The sequence below is a fragment of the Annulohypoxylon maeteangense genome (genome assembly GCF_022496945.1).
Source record: "Annulohypoxylon maeteangense strain CBS 123835 unplaced genomic scaffold GGS22scaffold_2, whole genome shotgun sequence".
In the NCBI taxonomy this organism is placed as follows: domain Eukaryota; kingdom Fungi; phylum Ascomycota; class Sordariomycetes; order Xylariales; family Hypoxylaceae; genus Annulohypoxylon; species Annulohypoxylon maeteangense.
This window is the reverse complement of record NW_025953249.1, coordinates 281,893-294,619: the sequence shown is the minus strand read 5'-3', so window position 1 is coordinate 294,619 and position 12,727 is coordinate 281,893. Positions and strand designations below refer to the sequence as shown.

At 47.9% G+C, this 12,727-nt stretch overlaps 1 protein-coding gene across 1 annotated transcript; it reads right to left on the bottom strand.

The window, feature by feature from the left end:
• Window positions 1–6,715: 6,715 nt before the first annotated feature.
• On the bottom strand, window positions 6,716–9,024 carry GGS22DRAFT_61268 (bZIP transcription factor). The gene has a single exon (XM_047967557.1). The coding sequence runs from the start codon at window positions 8,776–8,778 to the stop codon at window positions 6,916–6,918; it is 1,863 nt and encodes a 620-aa protein (XP_047822466.1). The 5' UTR covers window positions 8,779–9,024; the 3' UTR covers window positions 6,716–6,915.
• Window positions 9,025–12,727: the final 3,703 nt, after the last annotated feature.

The window sequence follows — 12,727 nt, the reverse complement described above, 5'->3', positions numbered from 1 at the left end:
TCAATTGGGGTGCTTGGTTGGTTGGTCGCTGGCGCTGCTTTCTCTCGGCGGTCTTGGGCGAGGCAGATTCCTTTTATTGCTATGGCTATGATTTGGGATCGACTGGATACTGTTGTCTCGTGCCATATGTCCATCCCGTCCTATCCCTCCATACATCGACTTAGCTTCGCTTCCCCGTGTGGAGAATACATGCGGCTGACTGAGCCTGCTTCTGTTTCATATATCTTTAATATACCGGATGGACCGGTAAGGAGTTGAGTTTTTGCACTTTGACCCTGTAGGTTAGGGACCTCGGGAGACATGTGCTATTGTTTTTACTTGCGTAGATTACGACGGCTTAGATTAGGTCTAGGCTTAGAATATAGCAGTTGCATCGTTATGAACATAGGTAAGCTGCTAGGTAGTTTAGATGTTTTATTTCCTATGTCGTGCATGAAATACAGTCAGCTCAGCATCAGCATTGGATACGATACAATACATATGTTCTCATGGAGAATGTCGACGATCAACCATCCGATGTCATCCGTTCCTTCGCCTAGCGATGTTACCTACTTCGCTCTACTACTCCTTGCCTCAAGCATTGTCTCCTAATCTGTATAACCCGAAGACCCCCAGTCCGTATCTACGACGGGTTGGTGTAACGCGCCGCGAATAACGGTTTCTCTTTACGATAGGATGGAGATAGAAGAGGCAGAGATGAAGAATGAAGAATGAAGAAAGCCTTACATACGTCGTCGCTTTCTTACGTCTCATCGCGCGCAGCGATCAGCAACGCTCCCTGACTTGTGGCGCCGGGGCAGACGCCGCACGTCCCGGATGGGCGTAAGCCGTGTAAGCGTGGTGTATACGAAGGAGAAATAGAAACAGTAGAAACATGATGCTGCGAAACCATGCGCATCCTTTTTTTCTCCGCCGGTGTCTGCCATTGTCCTACCTTCGCTCTCGGATATCTCGATCAATCTTCTTCCTCTTCCGCCATCGCCCCGTGTTATATTCGTGCGTAGACGTCCTGTTTTCCTAGCACCACTCCTCCACTGCTGTCGTCTTATCGTCAGGGTTGTCGGCCTCTCTCTCGTATGTATGGTGCGAAATGTGTGTTTCTGTAAGACGTGTTCGGTGCGCTGTGAGTGGGCGCGCGAAACTTACCTTACCTAGGGGACGTCTGGCAAGGCGAATAAGGCAAATAAGGTCTGTGGCGATTTGGCGATCCCGTAGAACGCCGGTGCTGCGTGATGCGCCGTTGTGTATAACGTACCTAAATACTACATCGCACGTGGGCGACGTAGTATATCTAGACCCTTGTGGGATCATATGCTTGATCAACCCCTATATGACGAAAAGGAGTCATAGGAAGTAGGTAAAGGGATGCCAATCGTAGAAAAGTCGATACAACACATACACGGACCGGGCAATGAATGTGGTGATACATTTTTTTTGTTTAATCTTTGCGTCGTTGCCCCCCAGTGGATCTGGGTAATATGTGAGATGATATATGCTTAGATGGTATAGCTACAAATCACACCTGGGCGGGCGCCGTTTAGCCCCTGTATCACCTTAACCATCTCCCCAGACGTGCCACGAAAAGTAAACTCCGAGCCCGTAAATCAGCTTTGGGTATTGTATCATGACTTGCCATTCCATCTCATAGCGAATGAATCTCAACATTCTTCAAAACCGCACTCTACTCGAGACAACCCACAAGCCACCATCGTATCACATCCATAGAACTTAGGCCAGGTCCGTGACACCATCCTCTCCTCCTGCTTGAAACCACGCCTTCCCCATTCCCCGTGGGGAAAGAAAAGCAGAAACAGAAGGACATGCACATTAAAAAAGAAGGGAATTAAAAGTGCCGAGTGTGCGACAAACCGCCCAGAGGAAACCTGACACGTACCACGCGAATGTGGGCGATGGCATGACGCCCGCCGAAACGGAAACTTAAGGGACGCACGCACGTACGCAGCTGCGCAGGACGGGAAGCAAGCAGCAGAGGCAAAGGCAGCTACCCGCGCACGCAACTTAGCTCCCTCGCAGCAGTGGCAGCAGCAGTAGCAGCACCCCCGGCGCTGGCTCCGGGGCGTGCCGGGTTCCCGGCTGCCTGGTCGTTGGTTTGTGGAGGGCGTTGGACGAGGTGGTTTGGTTTAACGGTTTGGGGATGGGTGAAGTTGCCTAGATAGATACCTAGTAGACAGATAGATAGATGGTAGGTTATAGGTTATGGTGGTATGTAACGGCGATGGTGCATTGGTGATTTTGAAGACATACAGGTGCTTGTGTTTCTTAGTCACTGTTGCTTGGGTTGGGGGTCTAGACCTTTTGGCATAGCGATGATGATGCAACGCTTTTTGTGCCTTTCCGTTTACGTGCTTAAGATAGATACCTACTTTAGCATAGAGTTGGTAACTATGCCTGCTCTACTAGGTATGTTTACATAATATAGCTATATCGTCATCGTGAGGTTTGCGATGATCGATGGAGGTTAGTTACCTAGGGAGTCGTGGTTACCTACCAAGGCAGAGCAGGCAGACCTAAAAGCTAAGGTCCTACCTATACCGGTAGTAGATGCGCAGATGCGAACATCCGTATTCCGATCTCACTTGTGATCTTAAATACATACGTTCATACCTACCGTACCAACCTTCGAGGTCAGTCTGGCCAGGCTTTGGCTTGGTTAGGTAAGGTACTTTGCGCTACTGTAGGGAGAAGCTTGTGTGTGCATATCTACCCTAGGTAGGTATACGGACGGGATTCTGAATGGACGGATTGGGGAAAGAGATGGGGGAATGGGAATGGGGAAGATGCCAGCTGTCAACCACGAGATCAACCAACCCCTCGTAATCTACCACCCCTTTCTGCTCGACCGGACCGTAAACCTGTCTCGCGTGAACACCACCCACCCAAACTGCATGCTTCCCCCGGAGTCCCGTGTTTGAGACAGCATGTGGGCGCGTCGGTGCTGTTAGTAGTAGATGATGATCATGATGAAGGGGGTGAGGTCATGCCTGAGCTTGCTAATCTGATCTTGTTCTTTTCGGGGATATTTTTATCTATTTATCTCTTTTTTCATCTAGATTTGGATATCTTAAAAAGAAGTGAGACATGGGAGACATGGGATACACGACATACAGACGAACACACGAACGCTTTGTCATACCTGACTACTAGTCCGTATTGTTACCCATCCACCGTTACCTCTTGTCTTGGAATATTCATATAATATGCGCCGTGACGGCCACTTTCACAGGCCTCGAACCATATATCAGCCATAGATATACCAACTATGACTAATAGGTAGGTAGGTAGTCTCATAAGACATTGAATATTCGGGAATACGTGGAAAACTCGATGCGCGTATTCTCTCGAAGACTCAAAAAAATAAAGAGCGTAATCCGTAACGTCCAAAGCAGTCGAAGAAAAAGAATAGGAACGCGCAAGCAATAGCCCATGTGAGCTCAGCTGCATAGAAAATGTCTTGGCGGAGAAGAAGCTTACAGGATCATTCTTCCAATAAGCGCGCAAAGTCGGCTTTTTTCTTTTTTTTCTTTCTTTCTTCCTTTCTTTAGGTATTATTATTAGTTCGATTGAGGGGAGAAGGGGGGGTAGGGAATGGATAGTATGGATACTAGATATATCCCGGACATCTCATTGGCTCATACCCACCTACGGTCTACCGTAAAGGTAAGAAAAAGTCAGCGAATCGGGATCGGGCATTGTTGAGGGTGCGACTTCTATTACTATTTCTCTGTCATGCTACTGGTGCACGCCGGGTCGGGGCGCAGCGAACTACTCCAAGAAAACAAATTAATTAGCCTACATGATGTATGTAGGTACTTGGATGTACGCTGTATATCTACCGTGGGCGGCATAGGGAGGGATAGGACCCGTATGTACCTGTAACATACCTACCTAGGTACTCTGTATGTGGTATTAGATAAGAATGACACTAGGTAGTAGCTAGTCAAAAAGGAAGGGACAGTAGAGGTACGCATACTGTACAAAGATTCGCAGGGTGCAATTAACCGTTAATTCATCATCAATTGATGGTTTGCAAGATCAAACGTTTGAAAAAAAAGAAACCGTCGACTGCGCGTTTTTTTATTTAAACGTTTATATTTTATATTAGTGTTTACTTCCTTTCGAAACGTTTGGAAATTTTAAACATTTAATAAATCTTCAAGCGTTAGATATGAAGCCTTCGATGTACTTAGACGGGAAGCTACAGGAGCTAGCGGATAAGTGTTTCACTTTGGAACCAACAACCAAACGGGCCAGATCAGGTTGAATCATCTAGCCTTCTACGAGGCCTCCTACGTATGTAGGAGGCTATCTACGATTTCTACGATTTCTACAATTGCAGGATTACCTACCTACCTACCTACCTGCAAGAGCCGCAGTTGAGTTGAGCCTCAAGTCACTGGCAAATCGGATAGGCTGGAGATCCTGGAGGCGATCCTGGTGTATATGGGGTGGGTAGACTTCTTCAAAGACTTGGAGGTTTTGAAGATGAAGAAGAAGAAGAAGGATTGAAGGTAGGTGGGTGGGATCAAGGTCTTATATAGACTTAAGGTAGGTGGATTAGATCAAAACAACAAGATCAAAGTACTGAAAGGGTTACACACACCAGATCAGGGACTTCGAATAGTTCGAGCTATCGCCAAACATTTATTTGAAAGAAACGTTGAACTTTTTTCCAACGTTTGAAAATATATAACGTTTAAATGCGAGTAATCGTTTAATTTTATAAATGTTTTAATAATTAAATGTTTATGAAATCAAACCATATATTGATGGTTTTAAAAAACACTATGCGTTAATTAAGATGGGCTAGTTTAGCGAAGTAGTATAACTGGTTTAGGAAAGTGGAAGCACCCCATCTGATCTCACATTTCTAACCTAATGTATCCGTATCGTGCATATGCTCCTTCGGCATAAGTCGACTCACAATCTACTCGCTACAAAATACATACAATGCTACAGACTACAGTGCTTAGGCGACGGTCGTTTATTTGATTGGAATTTATTTTCATTTACTTGTAACTAGGCTAAGGGCGAGTAGCGAGTAACGAGAAGCGAGGACAGAAGAAAGAGAACGAGAAGAGAAGAGGCGCATCATCCACTAAAGTCGAGATCATAAGACAAGGAGAAGAAGAGCGAGAGTAAATAGTTGGGTCTTTTTTGGGGGATCATTGTAGTTTTCATATTTGTTTGGTTTTTGCTTTGCTTTGCTTGCTTTGCTGGGTTTTTCATGTTCGTCTTAGACGTTTCGCTAATAAAACTGACTGATGAGCTGAACTGAGCTGAACTAATAAGACGAACAAAACAACCGCAATGGGTGATGATGATGGGTTGGCCTCTAAATGTGCTTTGCCCTCTCTTCTCTCTCTTGCCTTGCTTGCTGTTCCCAATAATAAAGTAGTAATAGTAGTAGTAGTAGTGTCCCTTTTCAGCTACTTGGGTTAAAAGCTGCCTGTCTCTTGACTGCCCTTCCTGTGTGCTGTTCGTCCGTGACATGTCTTCGTCATTCTCGTATGATGATGGATGATTCTCACTCCAACCAATAAACCAAACCGCCCTCGCCCCAGGCCTAAATAATCGCTGCCGCTTGAATCGAAACGAGGGGAAAACAATGTAAGAAAGGGTGAGTAAACAGTCCCACGACTTCGATCGCTCTCGTAAGCCTACTAAGTCTCAACCCTGTCGGGGAGTTCCAAGTAGGGCAAACTACAAATCAACCCTATTATGTCGTGAGACGTTATCCCGATCCGATTTCCCCCCAAGAGACGAGTAAGCCGGCTATGAAACCCCGCCCACCTTCGTGAGAGCCTACCGACTTGGCGGAGACATGTCGACGAAGATTGGGACGGCGGTAACATGAATAGAAGTGTGTAAGAAAGGAGGAAAGAAGAAGTAGAAAAAAGATAATAACCAAAGAAAATAAAAAATCAATCAGCTGTCCCCCGATAAAAAAGAGAAAAGGCCTCCATCGCAGATGCCGCACTGGCTCTGCCCCAAGTTCCCAATGATCCCATTTGAACGTTGTACAATGAAAAATGTGTAGCCTCGACGAATCCCCAGGGCTTACAGCATGCCAATTTCCACCCTCCCCCCCCCTTGTTCCGGGCCACCGCCCACCCCCCCTTCCCCTTTCCCACCCCCATCCCAATGACCGACCCATTTTCGCCATGCAAAAATAACGTTAAGTGGTGCCGATGAACAAAATATCGGGCTTGTTTTTTTCTTGGAAGAATAAACAACAAGAGCAATTTCCATACTCGTGGTGAGTGAAGGAAGAGTCGTTTGATTGTTGATTTTTCCAAGAAATAAATGGGACAGACGAAGGTTAAGATTAAAAAATCAGATCGGAAAAAATGACGATGAATGCTGGCTTCGCTTGCTAAAGTGTCGACAAATAAATGATTGCGCGGATAGATAGATGATGGGAGAGAGACAAAATAGATGATGACGGATGATGATAATAGAAAATAGTCATAGTTCGTTTCGGTATGCGTGAGCATCGTCGGATCTGTTGATTTTGGGTTTCGTGCGCGCGAGAGCACCAAGTCGTAAAAGACGAAAAAAGTGTAGTTGTAGTGTATGAACAAAAAGTAGTAGTAGTAGTCGTAGGGTTGGTTGATACGCCGCGTAGTGAGGCATAAAAAACCGATGAACGAATAAAAATGTAAAAATACCAACAAGAGAAAAATAGATACGGATTGGGGGGAACCAAAAAAATGAATATAGGAATGAAGTTGTGTGTTGCTGTCGCTGTCGTTCTTGTTGTTGTTCGGTCTCTCGTGTGATTCATAAACGTGTGCCAGTTGTGGAAAGTGATTTCGTCACCAACTGCATGAAATTTTCTTGTTGTTGTGATGTCGCGTCTCGTTCTTTTTTCGTCGTGGGTCTTCGTAAAATTCGTCATGAGTTGGCATCGCCGCCGCCGCCTGCTGTTTGACCGGCGCTATTGCACTCGGCCACCATCTTGGCGAAGTTGCGGACGACGTCGCCGGGTATCTGGTCCCAGAGCAAGGACCGTGTGTACACCTCTGCCGCGCCTTGTTGCTTCTCTGTGCCGCCGCTGCGCATGTTGCTTAGCGCCTCGGCAAGGTTGCGACGTCCTTGGCTCGTCGACCGCTGCGGGGGCGGCGAGCGTAGGAAGTCTTGCGACGTCACGCCGTTGTATTGCGCCGGCGTCAGCGAGAAGATCTGCTCGTTCGTCTGCTCTTGCGTCGGCTGCGTCAGCGAGTCTGCTAGGTCGCCGAGCATCGAAGGCGCAACGCCCTCCATGTTTCCGCTGGCCATCGGCACTGACGCGCTAGACGTCCAGTCAGCGGCGCCAGAGGGTTGAGGGCCTGCGGGTACGATGGCGTTCTCGGCGCCGTTGGGGAGGCCGGCATCCTTGAAGATGTTGTTGAGAAGGGTGGCTGAGGCCTCGCGCACGTCTTCGGAAACGCGCGGGATGGTTGGCGTCGACCTGTTGGAGAGGACGAAGGCGCCGACGAGGAAGAGCATGAACAACAGGCCGCCTTGGGTGCTGGACTTCTCGACGTCGGAAGGTAGCGACACCTCGGGCTTCTTCTGGGATACGATCTGCAGCTCCTGCTTGACGTCGGTCTCCATGGGGAACTCGTTCATGAATCCCATGCCGTCCCAGGATGTGTCCATGGTCAGGCTGTCCATGTCGTTGAAGCCGTTGCCGTAGCCAGTGTTGCTGGGCATGGCGGCGTGCTCGAGCCTCTGGACGTGGTCGGTGAGGACGCTGATCTTCTTGCGCAGGTCGCCGGTCTCGATCGTGTGATTCCGGATCGACTCTTCCTTCTCCAAGGTCAAGTTCTCGACGTGCGCCACCAGGTACTCCCTCTCGCGTCTTTCTTGCTCCAGCTTCATGTGAAGCTCGTTCATCTCCTCTTCCATCGAGCTGATGACGGTCGTGAAGTGCTTCTTCTCGTCCTCCAGCCTCTCCGTGTGCATCTTTTTCCTCTGCCGGGAGTCGAGCGCCGCTTGTCGGTTGCGCAGCAACCGCTTCTGCTGCTTCAGCTCCTTGATCTCCTGCTCGTCCGTCGTCGACGCGATGAGCTGATCTATGTTGCCGAGGTTGCGCTCCGCCGGTATGTCGAATCGCGCGTTCTTCTTACGGATGCCGTCGCCGCGCCGAAGCTCGTTATGCGATCTGATCGTCGGCGTATCCGGCCGCATGCGCTTGGCGAGAGACTGGTTTTTTAAGTCCTGACCCATCCAGTCCTTGTCTGATGAGGCTTGGATGGACGAGTTGTTGGGGCCGACGGTGGAGAAGAGAGGTACTTGGTGTCCGGGGTTGCTGAAGGGGGTTTGCATCTGAAGAGGTCGTTGGAAGATAGACTGGTTGTTGTCGAACGCAGTCTCGAGGCCGTCATACTGTAGCGGTGTGCAGGTTCCAGAGGTCTGTCCCATCCATTGCTGGTTTTGCGAGCCGTATGCGGCCTGCGGGTCAGCTCTCGTGAACGGGTTGTTGTTCTGGGGCTCTAGGAAGGGGTTATTAGAAGGCACCGACTGCATGTCGACGGATTGCCAATCCCCCACTTCCGTCTTGGGCGAGAATATCGATCCCGGCACGGCGAACGAATCTCTTCGGCTCCCGGCCATGGGCGGCGACAACTCTAACCCCGAGTCCATCCCACTGCTGTCAAGTATGTTGTCGTCGAGGATCTGGTCCTCTTCCTCAAAGTACTTCTGTGCATGGTTGGTGTCGACCGATAGGTGATTCGGCCGGTAGAAGGCCTGCATCTGAAATGTTGAGACCATTGCTGGTCTTGTGTGTGTGGTGTGGAGGGTAAAAGTGTGTATGAAAATGTCTTGGGAGAAGAGAAATGAGAGTCAGGAGCTCTGCAGGTTGTGTACAATATAGTCGAAAGAAGTCCGTCTTGCTCTGCAGGGTTGATTCTTGTTAGTGCATCGAGCGGTGAATAATTATAGAATACGACTAGTGCCGGGTAGTTGGTCGTTGGTATTAAGCGGTATAAGCCTCTTTTTTTTTCTTGCTTTTTCTCTCCTCTTGTTCCGTTATGTAAAATCGAGTCCTAACTCGGAATTATAGCCAAGTTTTGAGACGATGATTAAAGAACAATGTTGTGTTATGAGTGTGTATATGAAGAGGATATGCGTTTGTGTGTGTATGTATGCGGGAAGGATGTATGTGTAAGTGCTAATGGAGAGACAATGGGGAGGGGAATGTTGCAGTCATGTATGTACGGGAAGCCGATAAGAGGTTGGTCGGATTTGGAGGTGTAATGGTAAGATGGTAGTAGGTAGTAGTAGTAGTATTGGCGGCGTGTGTGGCGGCGGGGAGACTTGCAGGGTGGGATGGGAAGAGGAGAGAGCCGGCAATCTTTTTTTTCTTTTTTCTTTTTTTCTCTTTCTTTTTTTTCTTCCTTTTCTCTTTTCTAAAGAAATTGAAAAAAAAAAAGAATTATATGAAAATAGAAAAGGTGAAGGAGAATGTGTGTGTTTTACTACACAATGAAACAATCTTTCTTTACTTACAACTTCTTCCAGCTATATGAGATAATTCGGAAATAGTAGGTAGTAATAGTATAAAGTATAATGTATGTTCGCGGTCTGGATCCGTCTTACAAAGATGTGTTTATGTAAAACAGAAGGGTCGTAGAGAAAGAAGGGATGAGATGTGGTTGTAATAGATGTCGCTGGTTATCGCGTGATTAAACGATCTCAACAGCAATCCAGATGTTTTTCTTATAAGTTATTCCTTATGGTCGGGGGGGCGATATTGATGGGGGGTGGAGGGATGGCAGTCGTACTTAAAGAAAGAGATGTCAGGTTTCTTGACTCCTATGGAAATCTGTGTGGGTTCTTGTGGGCTAAGGAGACCGGGGGGTTCACAGAAATACTGTCATTCAGAGCGCGGTGGGGAAAAGGAAGAGCCCATGAGACTTAGTACTTACCAACTGACGAACGGCATCTTTTCTATGCTTGGGTTCGCTCGTGGAATGGTGTGGGAGGGACGTGGGTATGGTCCCTGTAGGTACGGTACGGGGGTGTGTGGCAGCGAGATGGAAGTTGTTCCGGTTCACTGGTGATCCTCAGCCAAGGAAGAGCTAATCGCCCATCGTCCATCCATCGGTCCACCGTTTTTTTCCCTTTCGCACCGTTTCTTTTTTTTCTCTTGTCTTTTTGTATTTTTGTATGTATTTTTCTCTTTTTTTTGCCCTCTTCTTCCTATCTTCTCCCCGAATAGTCTTGTGCGACGGATAAACTTGGCCCTCTAAGACGACACGGCGAGAGAGAAGATAGATAGCCTAGCTATAACGGTTGGAGTGGATTCTCTTGCGTGCTAGGTACGCGGGAAGCTTACAAGTCCCTTGACTAAGGAGATAGTACGATAGTATAGCTTGTTCTTCCAGCCACTGGGATACGTGCCACCAAACTTGCAGCTACTATGTATGGGATGTATGGGCTCTTGTTACGGTAGGGCAGCGGATCATTGTAATGTTCTGTGTGTGTATGTAGGTGTATGTATGTAGGTGTATGTAGGTATGTACCTACTATGGTGTCTGTCTGTCTGTCTGTATGTCTGTAGGTAGGTATTTGTGTACATACTCTGCGTAGAGGTATGATCTGTAGAACGGTAGAAATCTGTATTCGTATGTAGAACGACGCCCGCATGGACCCCATCCGCACTCCCACTTCCCCCGACTGGACAAGCTCGGAGCAAATAGAGTGGTGAAAGATCTTCCCTATGCGGACGGGATGGAGTAGATCGACGGAGAAGCTACCTTGGTACTAAACCAAAACGGAGGATTATTGATGCTTGGAAAGGGAAAACGGTGTTTACGAAAGAGCTAAAGGCTTATAGGTCAAAATTGTTAGCCCTGCCGAGGTTGGGCATCGACGGCCTTGGGTTCAGTCGGTTCAATTGCTACCTAAAGCCCTGAACCATGCACCCAGAACGCCCACGAGCACCCATCTAATGTCCACTAACAGCCTCTGGATGGCTTCTTGGGCATCCTATTGCTCAGCAGAGGACGTGGTGGGGTGATGAAAGATCGTTTTTGCTAGGCACTCTCGCTCTTACGAGTCCACCGGATCGGTCGATACAATAGACAGACTAGTTAGTTTCTTGCTTTCAATGGCGACGGTCGCTTCCCGAGCCGTACATAGACAAGACTGTCTCTGGAGTACTAGGTAGTTTAGCTTAACCCAAGAAATTGTTAAGTGGTCGAGGTGATGGGCGCTGTTCGATGACGAATATCCGTCTAGCTATAATTCGAGACGCACGGGAGGAGCTGCGCCATACAAAAACGCGATGGGCTTCCCCGAGATCCTACTGGAGACACTCGAGACCCAGGATGTTCAAAGATAACTCACACGGATACTCAGATACTCAGTACTCAGATACCCAAGATACCCTGATACCCTTGACATCCTGACATCCTGATACCCTGATACCCTGATACTCTGATACTCAGACACTCAGACGCTCAAGATACCCAGATCAGATATTGATGCCCTCTTTGCTACGACCGGTGTCACCTGACCATGACCAACCAGGACTGCTGCTAACCTGATAACCATGCTGTTGTTTGTACTGAAGGCGTATAGTATACCGCGCCTGAGCTCTTTTAAGACATAAAAACATAAAAAAAAGATTGCAGCCTGAACAGCAGCGACTTGTGCATCCGCGGCTCTTACAGCCATGACATGGCCGCCTGTTACGTCTCGATGTGAAAGCAAACACCGACTACAGCATATCCCTAGAACCGCGGAGAAGCGATGCGGCGTCCGTCTCCATCATGTCCCGGGTCGAGAGGTTTGACATTTGAATATTTGACATTTGACAATGACAGTGACAAGTAGATCACGAGGTAGTTACGACAGCGGCGACCGGAATTGATGATGATTGCATCGGCGCGGCCGTCCAAAGATTACTTGCTACAGCATACAACCCTTTCCCCTCCATACGGTACCATGTCATTCCACGTTCAGATCTCGGAACGGGACGACGGGTGTACGATACCCAAGTGTCAGGTTAAAGCGAAACCGGGAGCCTGGGGTCGATCTTTTCCTTGGTCCATGCTTTGGGCGCGACTCTTTTTTTGCTACGAAACCTTGGAACCTTGGAACCCTGGAAGCCTTGGAACTTGTCGGCATCTCGTCGGTTACTTTGTATGGAGATTATAGGTAGGGATTTGGGGATTGGAGATTGGCAGATTGGCAGATTGACAGATTCAACCGATTTTTGGAATATCCTCTTTCCCGTTCGGCGTCGCCTATATGAAATCCTTCAACCCTTTTTCCCCTTCTCACCCTTTTTTCGCAATTCATATGACTCAGTCTGATAAAAGGATTTCAATTCTAGTTTGATATATGTGGATGGTTGGTTCAATCGCGAAGCCTTCTTGCGGTGAAGACGATCTTTTGTCAAATATCGTTAAAAATAGTCAAGGCTCAGAGAATAATAAGGGCTAAGTTATGGAAGATTGAGCACAGACGATGGGTCCAACTCCTCGATTTCCACGTAACGGGTTTGACGCGACGGGTCCCCTTCCCTGCTGACAGGCGGGTCTTCCGGGACTAGGGTCTGACGGTTTAATGGTCTAATGGGCGCTATTGACGATTTCGGGAGGGGAGGATGGATCGCTGTTGTTCAAGAGAGGAAAGAAAAATAATAATAATATACAATTGCACTTTTGGGGAAAGAATTGTCTGCATATCTTGGTCATCGAAGTTGGTATTG

Coding starts and splice junctions, on each gene's coding strand:
- GGS22DRAFT_61268 (XM_047967557.1), bottom strand. CDS start 8,778: ATGGTCTCAACATTTCAGATGCAGGCCTTCTACCGGCCGAATCACCTA.